We start from the raw sequence: 19,122 nt of genomic DNA, 5'->3' as shown, positions 1-19,122 counted from the left end.
GTCCGTCCGATGTCCGATTAGGTGTAGCAACATCGCCCCCTACTGCAAACACTTGGCAGGACCCTACTAAAACCTTTAGACTCAGTGAGGCTTTCCTGGCTAAACAAGAGTAACATTCCCTTATAATTCCCTGAGATAGTTTTTAATTAAAACATTTAAATTAAAAATTAACTCACAGCGGCCTAAAGCCTACAGCTAGGCCTAAAGCCTAGAACTAGGCCTCAAACTCTCCCTTCGTATAGTACCCCCGCCATTTCATTTTATTATAGCCATTCATTTGTTCGTTCCTACCAGCCCACCCCGCAGGGACCTGTTTAAAAGTGTATTTAATGCTGTATTCCGATTGGTCGTCGTCGTTGCGTTGTTTGCCCCGCCGTCAAGGCCACGTGCCACCCCGCGCGAGCGGAGCTCATTGGGCAGTTGCGGGAGGAAAAAACGCGGGAAAATCGTGACCAATTAAGACGGCGGCGATGACCAATGGCGTTACGTCTAAGCCGGCTCATGTTTATTCATGAGCCTCTTTCAAAATAGTTTTTTTATTACCTCATGGCATGAACAGAAATGTTATTTTTATTACGAAAATATTATTTCAAAGCCAGCGTTGTAATTCAAGGTTTTAATTGCGTAATTTTGAATCTATGTACAAAAAAATATATTTCCCGTCAAAGCCTCGGGTTGCGGGCGGAGGTTGCGGGTCAAAGGTGAGGTCGTCTCTTCCGGCCTGGGGTGGTCACAGCGGCGCCGAGAGAGAAACTCGTTCGCACAGTGGGAAGCAGCAATGGGGGTCCCGGCCTTCTTCAGGTGGCTCAGCAAGAAGTACCCCTCCATCGTGGTGAACTGCGTAGAGGAGAAGGTGAGCGAGCACCGCGCCGACCGACGCCTCGGCGGCTAGGCCCAGGCGGTTTCTTAGGCTCCGTGGGCGGCGTGGTCGCGACGGGGGCGTCCCGCGAAATAAGAACGGCGCCTGCCTCGCGAAGGAAGGCGAACAGACGCAGTCGCGCCGAAGGCGACTCGCCTCCTTTCCACAGACGCGTGTCCGACTAAAACATCAGCAGGGCGTTCATTTACGCATCCCGTCGGCCACGCCGGGCCTTATTTTCCGAGTGCCGTAATTCCGGCAAGCGTTGGCTCTGCGCAAGGAAAAACGCTTGACCGGTTTCGACATTTGGTGCATCATCAGCAGATTTGGGCTTGCGTGGACACAATGCTGGTGGCCTCCCAGATGTTGTAGATCGTGCGGTGCAAAATGCACCGCACGATCGTTGGTGTCGTGGAGAATGGAGTGCAATTTGATAGTCGCGCCATCCCTGACATCGGCGGTTCTTCTTAACCCATCACGCCACCCCCTGGGGGTGCGAGATGTCCTATCTGGGGGTGCGAGACATTGGCAGATTTGTTTTAGTAGGTAATCATCGAAACAAATGAACCACGGGCACGTAGGTACAACTCTTTTGTTTCATCAAACCCTATGTATTTGTTAACACATTTTTAAAAGATTGAGAACCAAAGGGGTGCAAGGCTGCAGTAAAGAACCCCACTGCTTTATACGCAGCGCACGGCTATCGTGACGAAGCAAGGGGCCGCTGTGAGGGCCCCTACGATGGGGTGGGGGTTTGTGGCAGCGTAATGCGACACATCGGGGACCAGTGGGCCACAAGGAGGCCCCGAATCAACAGATAAACAAGTAACAAAAATGTTAACATTTATTATATAAAAAATATTCCAACAATTAACCATGAATACAAAAAAAACAACATTGTTACAAATGAAAAACATTTCCGAAATATACACAGCTTAAAATATGGTAGCGCTACTGCTGGTGTTTGTTACTGAACACCGACCAGGCTGGTTTGCTCAATGACATACGCATGGAAGCAAGACGTATGATAACTTGATTGTGAGTATTGTTAACTTTATTTTTTATTAACACTGCCACTGCGAGACTCTTCCTCTCAACCCCATATTCGGTGCAACTAAGATAATATATACAGTATAGTGATGGCCTACAGTATTACTGTATAGGGGTAAAACCATCCGTAGCTATTTCAGTAAAAGTGAGTCGGGAGAGGAGGGGGGGGCCCACAGTCGGATCTTGCACCCCCCCCCCCCCCGTTGTCATCGGGAGTTTCGCCCCTGGCTGCTGCGTTTCACAGACGGCTATAATTTGCGTTCGTTTCACATTCGGGGGGCCAACGGTCTTGTGTGTTTTCACAGTTTACATAATTTGCGAATACTTAAAAAAGTGTACAGTGACGCGGGAACACAAAGGCCCACACTATTGACCGTGGCGACCGTGGGTCTTTAACCGCGGACCTCTGTCACGAGCGGCGAACACGCGACCGTGTAACCGGCCCGAATGGTGGTGGTAGAGACAGACGGCGACGATGATGATAGTCGTGATTGATGGTGGTTATGATGTTGATGGTCATGATGGTAGTGGTTGGTGATAGTTGTGTGAGGAGCGGTAGTGCAACGGTTAGTGCGCTGCACTACGAACCTGGCGACACGATATCGATTTACACTCACGGCCAACACCAGGTGACTATTATCTGAATCGGTCCTGGGCTTCCCCTAGGTTGATTCAGCCTCAAATGAGTCCCTGGTGCAGTGTGTAAAACATCGCCTTTGGGGAGACAAAGGCGGTTAGGTATCATGCTGGCCACTCACCCCCTCGTGTGCCATGGTGGCCTCCATAGGTACTCGCAACAGCTCTTGCCCCAACAGGGGGATCTTTGTCTTTGGCAATAGTTGTGATAGCAATTCAGCACAGGCCTAAGGCCCATGATATCAAATGGTCAGTAACAAACAGCACTGTCTATTTTTCGTAGACAAGATTTAACACTTTTTTTTATTGAACCGAGGTTATTATTATTAGAGTTTGGGAAAAGAGACTGGGAGGGAGTTTCAAAGTGAAGCAGTGTGAAGGAAGAAGCAGAAATAGAAGCGTCGTAACCTGCAGTGTGGTGAACAAGTGACTTGAGTGTATTTTGTGAGTGAGTGTGTTGTGACCTCTTAAGTGTTGAACACGGTACGGGTGAAAAAAAGCAGTCGGTCTCGTAGATTGTCCTCAACATCGGTTGAGTAATCAATGAGCTAAATGCATGGGAATCAAATGAGTGAAGTTCAAGGTAGTAGCCATAGAAGAGTGATAAGGAGGTGGCTGGCTGCCAGAGGGCGAGTGGCCAAAGTAAATCGGTGAGTGTTGGAGTATAAGTCATCCTGGCTGCTTTTCATTGAATTCTATCTCATCCATTGAAGTAGGGACTGCGTGCTCCTGCCTAGATATGGACCAGAGTGTGTGAAATGTACGTGAAGTCGTGGCGCTGTACCTCGTGTGTTGGGCTACGTACGTCGTGACCACGATCTCGCCATGGTGCGTGCCATGCAGTTGCGGGAGGTCAATGGCGTCCGCATCCCCGTGGACACGAGCAAGCCCAACCCCAATGAGGTCGAGTTCGACAACCTCTACCTGGACATGAATGGCATCATCCACCCGTGCACGCACCCCGAGGACAAGTAAGAGCCCACACCAAGCACAGCCAATGCCATTCCACCTCAAATCCGAGCCACACAGGACGACCCTCGTCAAAGGCTCACCATGCTGTGTCACGCAGAGTATTGCCACCTCTCATCACACCCAAGTCGCGCCGATTCCCATGGAATCGCAGCGACCTGCACCGACACGTACTCAACCAAGACGAGCCACACCACGTTTATCCCCCCCCCACCACCCAGGCCGGCGCCCAAGAACGAGGATGAGATGATGGTGGCGATCTTCGAGTACATCGACCGACTCTTCAGCATCGTGCGGCCCCGCCGCCTGCTGTACATGGCCATCGATGGCGTAGTGAGTGAGCTTCCATTCACCGCGCTCGCAGGCACCACGGTGGCCGCTCTCGCGGGCTCTGCTAACGGGAGCATTTTCCGGAGGCCCCGAGGAGATGAGGGTTCTTAACGTCCCCTGGCTAATAAACTTCTTGCGGCGGAGCCAGGAGACAACTTCCTTTTGGGGTTCCTCTAGAAACAACATGCGGTCGCTATGGCCAGCCCGCTGGGAACGTCCGAACACTCCCTAGGGAAGGGAGGAGAGTGACCGGCTATCATTCCTCGGTCGGGAGCTGAATCGGTACCTCCTGGATCTCTGGAATATAGGTGTACTAGTTCTGGCTTCTCTCACAATGAGGTGGGTGCAGCCCTCTACTCTATCCTCCAATCGGCAGGATAAGATCAGGCAACCGGAAATGGCTCTCTTGTTGTTGGCTCGCCTACACACGAGGTGGTTGCTTGATTATATACCCACTCATGTGTGTCTGTTTCTGTGTGCATGACTGGAAATGGCTGTGTGTGATTATATTTCTGTGTGTTAGTGTATCTCCTGCTCCAGCTTGTAAGATTCAGGCTGGCCTGTCTGGCTGAATTGTGTGTGGCTGTGTGTATGTGTGGGACTGTTTAGCTGTGTGTTTGTGTGTGTGTTTATGGATATCTCTACATGTGTCTACGCGTGTATGTCTCGGGCTGTAGTATAGCGGGTAGCGCGGTGTGCTCTGAACCCGGTGACCCGAGTTCGATTCTCGCTCGTGGGCAACACCAGTGACTATTATATGAACCGGTCCTGTGCGTCCCCGAGGTTGACTCAACCTAAAATGAATACCTGGTGCGATGTGTAAATATTACCACTACGGAGACAAAGGCAGCTGAGCGTGGTGCTGGCCACCTACCCCCTCGTGTGCCCTTCCGGCCTTCATAGGTGCTCGCTCACAGCACTTCCCGCAAGTCTGTTAAGGGTATATGGGGATCTTTGTCTTTGTGTGTGACTGCCTAGATATGTGTTGGTGTGTGTGTGTTTATGGATATCGCTACGTGTGTCTACGCGTGTGTGTCTCAGGCTCCCCGGGCCAAGATGAACCAGCAGCGGTCACGCCGGTTTCGCGCCTCTAAGGAGGGGCAGGAGATGACGGATGACAAGAAGCGAATCCGGGAGGAGATCCTCCTGAAGGGTGCGGAATGACGCACGCAAAGGCACACACATGGATGACGAGCGATGGACACACGCATGCACAAAACGAAGACAAAGATCCCCCGTGTAGCCTTAACATAAATTTCGGGGCAAGTCCTGTTAGCACCTGTGAAGTCTGGAATGGCACATGAGGGAATGGGTGGCCAGCACCAGGCATGGCTGTCTCTCCTCAGCGCCGATGCATAGTCCACCTCAAGGATGCTCAAGACCAGTTTAGATAATCGTCACTGGTGTTGATGGCCGTGAGCGAGAATCTAACTCGGGTTGCCGGGTTCGTAGCGCAGCTTGCTAACCACTACACAACCTTCGGACATATAGACAAAATCCCCCTGCTTTGTTTCCCTAGTAGCCATCTTTACACACTGCACCAGGTACTCATTTTAGGCTGAGTCAACCTAGGGGAGGTCCAGGACCGGTAAAGATAACCGTCACCGATGTTGGTTGTGAGCGGGAATCGAACTCGAGTCGCCAGGTTCGTAGCACAGGGCACTAACCGCTACACTACCGCTCCCCACACTACCGCACATGGATGCTCATTCATACAAATGCACAGACACACATGCGCAGGCACGGATACACATACGCAGACACATTGGCACATCCACGGACACCCAGAGATGGACACGAGGACCTAGACACACGCATACACGTACAAGGACGCACATAGATGTACACATACAGACCCATCCATCATACACATCAGCCAACCTATAATAATTACGAAGGCGCGGTTTTACAGGCGCATGTCATTTGCCAATAGTTGCTAAGTGTGATTCCAATTGAGTAATTTGCGGATAAGTTTTCAAATTTGAACCATGATGCCGTCGCACAATGGCCTACCCTTGTGAATGATGTCAGGGAACCTTCGACGTTCACTGCGAGCAGACAACTCGGATATTTATGGTTATTAAACACTGGCTGTAATAACCAGGGTGGCCTGCAGGATTAAAAACCACGAACCTCTACAACAACTGGCGAACGTGCGACCGCTCGGCCACGACACCCCCCCCCCCCCCCCCCGGTTGCACGACATTAACTCTATACGCTCATGACACTGCTATTACCCCTATATCCCTTCACCTTACGTGCAGTGACTACCACAACCCGTTGACTCGGAGCACTGCCAGGATAATCTCCGTCTCTTTTCCCGCTACCCCAGGTGGTTTTCTCCCTCCGGAAGAGGCCAAGGAGAGGTTCGACAGCAACTGCATCACCCCCGTGAGTCCTGCCCTGCCACCAGGACTCACTGCCTGAACTCCATTCACCCTTTCATTAACCCTGATGTGGTGGCGGTGAACATTGATGGCCACTGTCTTCTAGAGTCCTAATTCTAGATTTGAAGCTTTCGTGACTGCAAGGATTCATATTCTTAGGTTTTTTCGGTAAAGTCATGTAGGTAAAACATTAAAATTAATAAAAGTAAAATAAAAAATAAAATAAAGATCACGACGTTTCGGAGGCAACACAAGCTTCCGTCTTGATACAGCCACGACAGCTGTATCAAGTAAATGAAAGATTGCAGGAGCTACCACTCCGTTTATATAATGGTTGGAGAGGGGGGAAGGGCCAAGTACAGCACACTTTTTATTAATATGGTAAGGTGAGGCTTAAGAGGGTGAGCCTTTGTTATGGAGAGGTACGGTTTGTGACTCAACCTGTGACAAGGAGAAAACAACTGAACATGGTAAACCTGTAATAGTTGTCTCTCAAATAAGATTGGCCAAATAAGTGTAGTTAAATCTTTTTTGCATGGTTAATCACATCTTTCCAATGATTACTCAGTTTGTAACCATCATCACGGTTGAAATTATGTCTGTTTGTATATTTGTATGGCTTCGTGTACAAACCTTTGATGGTAGCCAGGAGGTTTGCAGAGAACCTTGGTCTCAGAAAAGACAATTTCATGAGAGCCCACCGAGTTGTAGCAATGATCGGCAACGGCCGAAGAATCAGTTCTGCCGTGTTTCAGATCTGACTTGTGCTCGCGGACACGATCAGAAACATGACGTTTTGTTACTCCAATGTAGCAATCACCACAAATGCAACTCAATTTGTAGACTCCAGGATACTGTAAGTCAGGAACGACATCCTTCACAGATGGAATCAGATCACGGATTTTATGCACTGTACTGAATCGGACTTGGATCTTATGTTTGTTTAGAATTTTGGAGATCTTTTTGGTCACGCCTGCTATGTATGGTAACGTGATAGTTTTGGTCGGAGTTTCATGTGGCTGTTTCTGTGTGGTGGGAGAAACAGCTTGGCGGATAGTGCGGTCAGAGTATCCGTTCATCCTGAGGGCCCGATGTACATGTCTTAATTCACCGGCCAGGTGGTGTTGGTCAGAAATGCCATGGGCTCTGTGGTATAGCGTTTTGATGAGAGAATTCTTTTGAGATGGGTGGTGGTGGGAATCCGGTTTCAAGTAGGAATCTGTGTGGGTGGCTTTCCTGTAGACAGAATGTCCCAAGGATCCGTCAGGCCTCCTCTCAAACAGGCGATGTTTCAGCAGTGGGAGGTTTGGCCAATACCTGTTTCACTTTTATGTATTAGCTCTTAAATACTCGACATGCTTTGTCAGTCCACTGATGGACGAGCACCTCCCCCACACCATGCCGATCGTAGGGGTTAGTTGACCGCAATTCATGTTGATCAATGTGGGTTCGTAAAGTGGTGAGTGTGTGAGGCGGGGGGGAAGTGGTGAGCGTGGGTGGTGACACGACCTCATTCCCCCTCTACCGTTGGTCATACTCTTCCTGCCCCCCCCCCCATGCCCCCCCTCCCCACAGGGCACAGAGTTCATGTCCAACTTGGCCAAGTGTCTGCGCTACTATGTGGCTGAGAGACTGAACAGTGATCCGGGCTGGCGCAACATCGCGGTAAGGATATCACACCGCTCCCTGGCAGCCTCACCCTTCTCCGACAGCCTCAGAACTCCCTATCAACCCCACCACTCCATGATACGGCAACCGCCGTGCTGTGGGTGTGTCACAATGCGGCTGTGCCATTATCTGCTAGACTCGCGGTGTGTCAGTGTTACGGTGTGGTTGACGTGCGGTGTGGTTGTATCACGGTGTGGTGTGAGCAGGTGATCCTGTCGGATGCCAGCGTGCCAGGCGAGGGGGAGCACAAAATCATGGACTTCATTCGCAGGCAGAGAGGTGAGGCCCAATAGAGACTTGTTAACACACACTTACACATACATGCGTATAAACACACACGTACACACGTGTACACAACATACATTTGTACGCACACACATACGAACACATACAAAGATCCCCCATGTAGGCTTTTAACAGACTTTTGGAGCAAGTGCTGTTAGCGAGTACCTATAAAGGCGTGCATGGCACACGAGGGGTGGGTGGCCAGCACCATGCCTGGTCGCCTTTGTGTCCCTGGTGGCGAAGTTTATACACAGGACCAGGTACTCATTTGAGGCTGAGTAGACCTAGGGGAGGCTTAAGACTGGTTCAGATATTGGTCACTGATTTTGGTCACGAGCGGGAATCGAACTCTGGTTGCTGTGTTCATAGCACAGCGCGCTAACCGTAACACCACCGCTCACATAGGCACACGTAAACACGTGCACACAGATATACACTCGGATCCACTTACACGCATATGCATGCAAATGTACACACGCAGATACATGTATATAAAGTCAAATGCAGAGATCCCCTTTAACAGACTTGGCAAGTGCTGTTTGCGAGCACCTATAAAGGCGAGAACTCTAACATGAGGGTTGGGTGGCCAGCACCACGCCCCACTGCCTTTGTCTCCCCAGTGCTGATGTTTACACAACTAGCTTCATCAGGCTGAGTCGACTTAGGTGAGGTCCACTACTAGTTTAGGCACTCCTCACCACTGTTGGCAGTGAGCCTGAATAGAACTCTGGTCGCTGGGTTTGTAGCACGGTGCGCTAAGCATTAACACTGCTCCCCATACACACAGATACACACATGTGAACACAGATACGCACGTATTTATACATTGCAATGAATGGTAGCGCCTCTGTTGGCTGAAGGGGGGTGGGTGTGTTGTTGATGTCTCTGCTGCGTCTGCTTTCCCTACAGCTCAACCGAACCACGACCCCAACACCCACCATTGCCTGTGCGGCGCCGACGGTGAGACGCCCCCCCCCCCCGCCTAAAAACCAAAGCGAGAGCCAGCCATCATCACAACCGTCTCTTATAGTCACGCACGTGGGCTCTTTGTGTTTGTGTGTTTGGTTTGGGTGTCTGTTTCGATTATGTGTCTGGGTGTCTGTGCTTGGGCTGTGTGTCTTGTGTATCTGTGCTCGGTGTGTGTGTGTTTGTCCATGGTGAATGAGTTGTGGTTATCTGCCCACACAGCGGACCTCATCATGTTGGGGCTGGCAACGCATGAGCCCAAATTCACGATCATCCGTGAGGAGTTCAAGCCCAACCAGCAGCGGCCGTGCGCACTCTGCTCTCAGTTCGGACACGAGCTCAAGGACTGCGAGGGGCTGCCCCGCGAAAAGCAGGGCAAGGTGCGGATACACGGGGGTAGACACAAGGACACGGTGGAGTGGTAGCAGGGGATATAGGTACAAGGTGAAGACAATGGGACAGAGGGGACACATGGGGGGACACACAGACACAAGATGAAGGACTGCGAGAGGCAACTTGCGGAGATGCGGTGGGGGGGACACAAGAAAAAAGTGGACACCTGAAAAAACATGGGCGCCTGGGGACATAGGTGCACTCATGCAGTGCACACAGGTGTATGCTGTGTTGTGGTTAAGCATAACCATTTGTGTGTTGTGTTGTCTCCCCCTGTGTTTCCCCGTGACAGCATGACGAGTTTGCTGACCTCCCACCTGGTTCGGAGCAGGATTTCATATTCCTGAGACTCAACATTCTGCGCGAGGTGGGGTTTCGCAGCTCCTGGTCATGCGTCTGTGTCTGCACATTTGTTCATGTGTTTCTGTGTGTGATAAGCCTGATCCTTTGTTCACAATCATTAAAGACCTTCATGATTGTGGGCAGGGTTGCGAAAAGCTAATGTGGCCTGGAATCGGAGCCTTTTCACCTTGGACGCTCCTGGGCAGTTGCCGGGAGTTGCCCTCCAACAGCAAAAGAGGGCAGAGGAGCACTGCTCACAACAATGAGCAGAAGACAAGGTGGCTAAAATGCAACGAGGTGGCACAGTGGAGACCACAGGTGGTGCATCTGCCAGTCATCTCAGTCAACTCATGGCACCTGGGTGTGTCCCCTGACTTCCTTCCAGCGAGCGTTCGACACTTTACGTGGCCTCAAAGTGCACATAGCATAGCAGAAGCGCCGTGGTAAAGTCACCGCCACTAAATGACAAATGGCAGTTGTTGTTATTGTATGCACATGTGTGTACTCAAGTGTTTGTGTACTCACGTGTGTACGGTGAATATCTGAACTGGTCCTGGGTCTCCCCATATAGACTCGCCCTTAAAACAGGACCCTGCGGGGTGGGCTGGTAGGAACGAATAACCAAAGAATATAAACATAATGTATTATTACACTTGTTTAGCCAGGAAAGCCCCACTGAGTCTAAAGGTTTTTCTAGGGTCCTGCCAAGTGTTTGCAGTAGGGGGCGATGTTGCTACACCTAATCGGACGATACGAAGGGAGAGTTTGAGGCCTAGTTCTAGGCTTTAGGCCTAGCTGTAGGCTTTAGGCCGCTGTGAGTTAATTTTTAATTTAAATGTTTTAATTATTTATGTAAAAGCTTTAAATGTAAATGTTTCTATTTAAAAACATCAGGGAATGTAACATTGTTAAACATTAACTCCCTTGCACACACGCGGGGGTACGATACGAAGGGAGAGTTTGAGGCGTAGTTCGAGGCTTTAGGCCTAGCTGTAGGCTTTAGGCCGCTGTGAGTTAAATTTTAATTTAAAAGTTTTAATTAAAAGCTATCTCAGGGAATTATAAGGGAATGTTACACTTGTTTAGCCAGGAAAGCCTCATTAATTTAAATGTTTAATTAAAAGCTATCTGAGGGAATTATAAGGGAATGTTACACTTGTTTAGCCAGGAAAGCGTCACTGAGTCTAAAGGTTTTTGTAGGGTCATGCCAAGTGTTTGCAGTAGGGGGCGATGTTGCTACACGGACGGACGGACGATATAATCTATTGTAGGCTGGTTCACTTCGTTCCTACCAGTATAAGTACCTAGTGTGGGTGTGCAAAATATCAGCACTGGGAAGACAGACAGCCTAGCGTGGTTGCTGGCCACCCAACTCCTCGTGCCGGTCTTCATAGGTGCAACTCGCTAACAGCACTTGCCCCACAGTCGATTAAGGCTACACGGGGAATCTTTGTCATTCTACTCACCAGTGTGCATGGTTTTGACCCCGAACCTCTCCAACGTGCGGCCAACGCGCTGCCGCTCAACCGCGTTACCGCCAAGGTGACTCCGACGACGGCTGTCGTGCAGTGTCGGCTGTGCGCGTGGCTGCCTGTAATCCAGTACTGTCTGTTCTTCTATAATGCCGTGTGTTGTTTTCATAACACAAATTGGATGTAACGCGATTAATGTATAGGGAACACTTCTTTATGATGTGGATGCAAATTGGATATAACACAATCGAGTGAACAGAACTACTTTGAGGCGGAGTAAGCGGTCATGCGTCTGTCTTGGCGTAGCATCGCACAAGACGGGATGCTGCTGGGACCTTCTAGATTCTACCCATGTGCCTCAGTCTTTGTTCTGCCTGCATACACATCTCACGTGTTATTGCGGACTGTACTTTATCCTATATTATATATTCCAACGTGATTTTTCCATAACAGGGATTTCTTCAGGAATGCAACTACTACTGTGTTATAGGAAAACAGACAGTACTGTGGAGGCAGAAGCGAGGGTTGGTGGGTCATCCCACAGATGTTGTGAATTTAACATATAGGCTTTTGCGACCAATATCCATAATATAGGTTTTTTTTTTTGTTGGAGCGCGTACATATATAAACGTGTCGTTAAAACCCGCCACAGCCAACTAGTAAGGGTTGTCACGTTAACAGAACATGCCAATTCGTCACGAGTACAGCACACCGGTGTGTTGGAGAGCGAAGCCACAACATTTTCAATCTGAGTACGACGTTTCGCCAGTAATTACAAGTAGCTTCATCAGGCGACAGACAGATTTGTGGAGAAGTCTTCCTGTTTCATTCCTTATATAGAGGCGTAGATGTGGTGACCACGTTTCTGCGTGTTTTTCCCTCGCACATGTGGGGTGCTCCGGTTTCCTCCCACATGCATAATAAACACTCCCAATTATTTGGCTGAAAACATCTTAAAATAAAAAAACCCATTGCTAAACCCTCTTGAAAAAGAGTCCAGTGCAGCTCACCTGGATAATTAAGTCATTATTATGTTATTAGTGTAGTATTAAGCATCATTCCACGCTTGCCACCCCTGCCCTGTGTCCCGTCCGCTAGTACCTGGAGCGGGAGCTCACTATGGCGAGCCTGCCCTTCCCCTTCGACCTGGAGAGGAGCATCGACGACTGGGTCTTCATGTGCTTCTTTGTCGGAAACGACTTCCTGCCGCACCTGCCTTCCCTGGAGATCCGGTGAGGCCGAATTTCTGTCCCGTGACCTGCCAGCAGACGTTCGACACTTGACTTGGCCTTAATGTGCGCACAGCCTGGCACAAGCGCCGTGGTGATGTCACCGCCACTTAGTGGTGAATGGCGGTTGTTCTTGAAGGTGGTTGGGGTTGTGATGTTGATGGTATTGGTGATGATGTTGATGGTGGTGATGATGATGGTGGTGATGTCTCCTTGTGTGCCAGGGAGGGAGCCATCGATCGCCTCGTCGGCATCTACAAGAACGTGGTTCACCGCACAGGGGTGAGGGCAGCCCTGCGTGCGTGCACGGGTCTGTGTGTTTGACCGGATAGAGCGGGATAAATGGGCACGGCATGGGCTAGAGAAGAGATGGAGCTGAGTAGACTTGCCGATGATTGGTACCACCGGTGTCAAGATCGGCCTCTGTGGAGGAGACGGATGCTAATTGTGGGCAGATGAGCAACGCTCACAATGAGCAGAGCACCGAGAAGTTTAAACAACGTCTTGGCACAGCGAGGAGCACAGGTAGTTCATCTCAGTCATCCCATAGCACCTGGGTCTGTTCCACGTCCAACCTGCCAACAGCGAGCCACCCACATTTCACGTGGCCTCAGTGTACCTAGCCTGACACAGGTGCTGTGGTGACATCACCGCCACTTAGTGGCGAAACAGCGTCTGTTGTCTGCCTATGCGTGTGTGAATGTAGGGCTGCCTGTGGGGAGCGGTAGTATAGCGGTTAGTGCTCTGTGCTACAAACCTGGTGACCCGAGTTCTATTTCCGCTCACGGCCAACACCAGTGACGATGACCTGAACCGGTCCTGGGCCTCGACTAGGTCGACTCGGCCTTTAATGAGTACCTTGTGCGATGTGTAAACATTGCCACTCGGGAGATAAAGGCGGTTGGGTGTGGTGCTTGCCACCCACCCCCTCGTCTGCTGTGCTGGCCTTTTTTAGGTACTACTCGCTGCTATGAGCACTTCCCCCAACAATCCGTTGAGAGTACACGGAGGAATCTTTGTGTGTGCGTGCAGGGCTACCTGACGAACAGTGGCTATGTGAACCTGGAGCGCGTGCAGCTCGTGATGGAGGCGCTGGGGGAGATGGAGGACAACATCTTCAAGAAGCGCCGCACTGACGACGTGAGCTCCCACCCCCCTCCCCACCTTGTTAGCTCCTTGTCGCGATTGCAGACGATGTGCGTGAGCACACTGACCACGCGTTTCCCCGGGAAGTGGTGGCACGGTGGTTAACGCGCTGCGCTACGAACCCGGTGACCCGCGTTCAAATTCCCTTTCGCGGCCAACATCCGTGACGAATAGCCGAACTGGACATAGGTCTCCTCTCGATCGACTCGGCCTTTGCTAAGTACCCAGTGCGGTGTGTAAAAATCACCACTGGGGAGACGAAGGCGGCCGGGTGTGGTTCTGGCCACCCACCCCCACGTGTGCCATACCGGCTTTTATAGGTGTTCGCTAACAGAACTTACCCCAACAGTCTGTTAAGGCTATTTGAGAGGGGTCTTTGTCTTTGTGTGTGCGTGTGCGCCCACAGTTGGATTTCAAACGACGTCAGAAGGACAGAAAGAAGCGGATGAAGCGGGTGAGTGAACTTCATAAGCGTCACCAGACGGCGGGCAGCTTCGGTTTAAGCAAGTAAACCTAACTGCTGATGAGACGCTGAAAGTCAAAACCATTCGAGAGTTTTTATGGTGTTGAACCAACATTCCAGATAGGATTCACTCCCAGAAGGTTGTGTGGCCGATGGGATGTGTGGAACAATATTATTTATTGGCGGCAAAGTGGTGCCCTGGGTTCAATTCTGAACGTGGGCGCCTTTTCTGTGTGGAGTTTGTAGGATCTCCTGTTCTGCATGGGTTTCCGCTGGGTGCAATTTCTTCCCATCGTTAAGACAGATTTTGACCTCTTGGCCAAACATCCCAATGCTGAAACCTTAACTGCAAATTACTTAATTTGCAGCCGCAGCAACATCGCCCCCTACTGCGGAAAACTTGGCAGGACTCTCCTGAAAAAGAGTTGAGACTGTTTACTGGGTAAACGAGCATAAGTAAATAACAATGAATAAATAAATAGGTCATTCCTTGGTTAATGTCTTTCATCTTTTCCATGAAAACTACTGTTAACCGAAATAACTGTGAATCGAATTAACTTATATATTTTAAAATAAGTGAGTCACTGAGTTTGCGAGATAGCTGTCTCCACTTCCAAAACATAAAACACGATGTAAACAAAACCATTCGAGGCCCAAACACTCTTTGGCTGAGGGCATGGCTCAGCTCCAGTCACGAGCGCTCGGATTGGTCGAAATTGGCGCCCACATGCATAACGTAAACATACTGTTAGTAAACTTGTTAATGTCAGTCGAAACCATGGGGTCCTTATGTGATGCGAAATGTTAACCTGAAAAACCGTTAACCAAAGTCGCTGTTTACCGAGAGACGACTGTAGTGTGTGCGAGAATTCCTCCCTCACCTGACGTTGCCCTTCTGTGCCCGCGGTTGGACCAGGATCGTCCGGCCTTCATCCCTGGGGGGCAGTTTTCTCCCCGGCCGCTGGGTGGTGGTGGTGGCGGCGGTTGGAGGGGGGGCCGGGGGGGAAGCAACCCCATCCACAACCCCCGGCAGACGGCGTACGAAATGCGCACGCAGGGACGAGACTACAACAACATGGTACGTGGCCCCCACAATACCACACATCATGGTAAGTGGCCCCCCACACTACCACACGCTACCACGCATCATGGTACGTGCCCCCCACACTACCACATCATGGTACGTAACTCCCACACTCTACTACACATAATGGTACTTGGCCCCCACACTACCCCACATGGTAAATGTGTGAATGGTGTGTATGTATGTTGAACTTCTTTTACACCGTATGTATCCAACTGTGCTAATCGGAGGTGTGGGTGTGATGTGTGGTGGGTGTGGTGTGTGGTGTATGGGTGGTGTGTATGGTGTATGGGCGGTGTGGGTGGTGTGTGTTTGTGGTGTATCTGTTGGCAGAGCGCTGCTCAGTCTCTGAAGAGCTCCATGTACGGACAGAGCCCGGTGAGTTCTGGTAACTCAGAGCAATCGGTGTCTCATCAATCATCGCTGATTAGGGGGCGGCAGATGGCAGTGCAGTGAGTGGCACCTGGGTTTGAATCCTGTTTCTGGTGCCCCTCTGTGTGGAGTTTGTATTCTTTCCCCCTGTCCTGCAGTGATTGAGTGGAGTTTGTATTCTCTCCCCTGTTTTGCAGTGTGGGAGTGAGTGGAGTTTGTATTCCCTCCTCCTCTTTTATGTGGGTTTCCTCCAGGGTTCTCCGGCTTCCTCCTCCCATAGCTAAACACACGCGCACAGTGGAAGCAGTGTTGTCCAAACCACATCCCAAAGCTGAAACATTCCCTGCCAAACACTCAATTGGAATCGCACAGCAGTAGCAGCAGCAACATCGCCCCCCCCCCCCCCCTTACTGTGAAAACGTAGCAGGACCCTCCGGAAAAAAAGTCTGGACTCGGTGAGATTTTTCTTTTGTAACGGGCATAAAGAAAGATAGATCTTGTCGTCTCGTTACTGTTTTGAGCTGGTGGTCTAGACGAGTCTGAGAGCATTGTACGTGCAATTTGGTGGTCACATTCCATGCACATATGGCATACGTGTCCATGTGACCCTGTGTCTCCGTGTGTCTCTGTGTCCCATAGGCTCCGTCCCACTCTGGGAACAGCAGCTTCAGCTCGGGGGGGGGCACTCCCTCCCCCTCGGGGAAGCGGCCGCTCGAAGACAGCGATGATGAGCCTGAGCCCGAGGACAACGTGAGGTGCGTGTAGGGCCCCCCACTCCTCACCATGGCCCCCCACTCCCACTATGGCCGCTCACTCCTCACTGGCCCCCACTCCACTACGGCCCCCACACTCCTCACCACGACCTCCCACTCCTCACCTAGGCCCCCCACGGCCGCCCACTCCTCACTACGTCCCCCACACTTCCACCACGGCCCCCCACTCCCACCACGGCCCCCACTCCTGCCACGCCCCCCCCCACTCCCACCACGGCCTCCCACTCCTCACCACAGCCCCCACTCCCACCAGGGCCCCCCCACTCCACCACTACCCCCCACTCCCACCACAGTCCCCCACACTTCACCATAGCCCCCCACTCCTCACCACGGCCCCCACACTCCCACCACGGCCCCCCCACTCCCACCACGGCCCCCCCCACTCCCACCACGGCCCCCCACTCCCACCACAGCCCCCCACTCCCACCACGGCCCCCACTCCTACCACGGCCCCCCACTCCTGCCACGCCCCCCCACTCCTCACCACGGTCACCCACTCCCACAACGGCCCTCCACTCCTCACCACGGCTCTCCACTCCCACCACGGTCCCCCACACTTCACCACGGCCCCCCACTCCTCACCACGGCCCCCACAATCCCACCACGGCCCCCCACTCCTCACCACGGCCCCCCACTCCTCACCACGGCTCTCCACTCCCACCACGGTCCCCCACACTTCACCACGGCCCCCCACTCCTCACCACGGCCCTCCACTCCCACCACGGTCCCCCACACTTCACGATGGCCCCCCACTCCTCACCACGGCCCCCCACTGCCACCATGGCACTCCACTCGTCACCACGGCCCCCACTCCTCACCACGGCCCCCCACTTCCACCACGGTCCCCCACTTCCACCACGGTCCCCCACACATCACCATGGCCCCCCACTCCTCACCACGACCCCCCACTCCTCACCACAGCCCCCACTCCCACCAGGGCCCCTCCACTCCACCACTACCCCCCACTCCCACCACAGACCCCCACACTTCACCATGGCCCCCCACTCCTCACCACGGCCCCCACTCCTCACCACAGCCCTCTACTCACCACGGCCCCCCACGGCTCCCACATTCCCACCACGGTCCCCCACTTCTCACCACGGGCCCCCACTCCCACCACGGCCCCCCACTCCTCACCACGGCCCCCCACTCACACCACGGTTCCCCACACTTTACCACGGCTCCCCGCTCCTCACCACGGCCCCCCGCTCCTCACCACGGCCCCCCGCTCCTCAACACGGCCCTCCACCCGTCACCACGGCCCCCCACTTCCACAACGGCCCCCCGCTCCTCACCACGGCCCCCCGCTACTCACCACGACCCCCCACTCCTCACCACGACCCCCCACTCCCACCGCAGCCCCCCACTCCCACCGCGGCCCCCCGCTCCTAACCACGGTTCCCCGCTCCTCAACACGGCCCCCCGCTACTCACCACGGCCCCTCGCTCCTCAACACGGCCCTCTACTCGTCACCACAGCCCCTCGCTCATCACCACGGCCCCCCACTCTTCACCAAGGCCACCCACTCCCACCACGGCCCCCTGCTCCTCATCACGGTCCCCCTCATCAAGGCCCCCCACTCCTCACCACGGCCCCCCTTTCCTCACCACAGCCCCCCGCACTTCACCACGGCCCCCCGCTCCTCACCACCGCCCCGATTCCTCACCACAGCCCCCTACTCCTCACCACGGCCCCCCACTTCCCACCACGGACCTCACAGTGAGCCTGACTGGCGCCGTGCCTATAAAACATCAACGCCGGAGAGACAAAGGCGGTCAGGCGTGGTTCCGTCCACAAGGCCACCCCCACGTGATGGCCTTCGTAGGTGCCGCTCGCTAACGGTCCTCATCCCCAATGGCCCGCGTGGGCTACGCGGGGGGGGATCTCTTTGTGTGCGGTGGCGACGCAGGCTGTGGGAGGACGGCTGGAAGCAGCGATACTACCGCCAGAAGTTCGACGTGGATGACGGTGACACCGGATTCACCGACAAGGTGGCGCGGGCGTATGTGCATGGCCTGTGCTGGGTGCTGCGCTACTACTACCAGGTGCCCACCGCCCCATCGCCGCTCGGCCTCCTCTCACCCCAACGCCGCTCACCCTTCCTCTCACCCCAACCGCTCACCCTCCCTCTCACCATAACGCCTTCTCCCTCTCACCCCAACGCCGCTCACCCTTCCTCTCACCCCAACACCACTCACCCTCTCACCATAACGCCTTCTCTCTCTCACCTCAACGCCGCTCACCCTTCCTCTCACCCCAACACCGCTCACCCTCCCTCTCACCATAACGCCTTCTCCCTCTCACCCCAACGCCGCTCACCCTGCTCCCTCTCACGCTCCCGCCGCTCACTCCGCTGCCTTTCACCCCGATGCCGCTCACCCTCCCCCTCTCACCCAGATGCCGCCCACCCTCCCCCCTCTCACCCCAACGCCGCTCACCCTTTCTCTCACCCCAACGCTGCTTAACCCTCATCGCTCTCACGCCGAAGCCACTCACCCTCCTCCCTCTCACCCTTCCCCCTCTCACCCCAACGCCGCTCACCTTCCTTCCTTTCACCCTCCTTCCTCTGACCCTAACGCTGCTCACCCTCCTACCTCTCACCCCAACGCCGCTCACCCTCATCCCTCTCATCCCAATTCCGCTCACCCTCCTCTCTCTCACCCTAACGCCGCTCACCCTCCTCCCTCTGGTGTGACTG

The 19,122-nt window shown here is 53.1% G+C and overlaps 1 protein-coding gene across 2 annotated transcripts in view; it reads left to right on the top strand.

The window, feature by feature from the left end:
• The first annotated feature begins 679 nt into the window (after positions 1-679).
• Positions 680-19,122, top strand: part of XRN2 (5'-3' exoribonuclease 2) — a 37,072-nt gene continuing 18,629 nt past the window's right edge. The window contains exons 1-18 of one of the 2 annotated variants that reach the window (XM_078617003.1): positions 680-853; positions 3,389-3,516; positions 3,736-3,847; positions 4,886-4,997; positions 6,177-6,235; positions 7,807-7,896; positions 8,106-8,178; positions 9,094-9,144; positions 9,373-9,530; positions 9,836-9,910; positions 12,456-12,589; positions 12,811-12,868; positions 13,619-13,726; positions 14,139-14,186; positions 15,112-15,273; positions 15,613-15,657; positions 16,291-16,406; positions 18,334-18,469. In XM_078617003.1, coding sequence (XP_078473129.1) covers positions 779-853; positions 3,389-3,516; positions 3,736-3,847; positions 4,886-4,997; positions 6,177-6,235; positions 7,807-7,896; positions 8,106-8,178; positions 9,094-9,144; positions 9,373-9,530; positions 9,836-9,910; positions 12,456-12,589; positions 12,811-12,868; positions 13,619-13,726; positions 14,139-14,186; positions 15,112-15,273; positions 15,613-15,657; positions 16,291-16,406; positions 18,334-18,469 — 1,740 coding nt within the window. In that variant the 5' untranslated portion in view covers positions 680-778. The remainder of the gene's footprint in view (positions 854-3,388; positions 3,517-3,735; positions 3,848-4,885; positions 4,998-6,176; positions 6,236-7,806; positions 7,897-8,105; positions 8,179-9,093; positions 9,145-9,372; positions 9,531-9,835; positions 9,911-12,455; positions 12,590-12,810; positions 12,869-13,618; positions 13,727-14,138; positions 14,187-15,111; positions 15,274-15,612; positions 15,658-16,290; positions 16,407-18,333; positions 18,470-19,122) is intronic. The other variant, XM_078617004.1, reaches the window with a different exon arrangement.

The sequence above is a fragment of the Lampetra planeri genome, chromosome 52, assembly GCF_965212315.1.
Source record: "Lampetra planeri chromosome 52, kcLamPlan1.2.h2, whole genome shotgun sequence".
Classification (NCBI taxonomy): domain Eukaryota; kingdom Metazoa; phylum Chordata; class Hyperoartia; order Petromyzontiformes; family Petromyzontidae; genus Lampetra; species Lampetra planeri.
The sequence above is the reverse complement of the archived record's forward strand: the minus strand, read 5'-3'. Positions and strand labels throughout refer to the sequence as shown.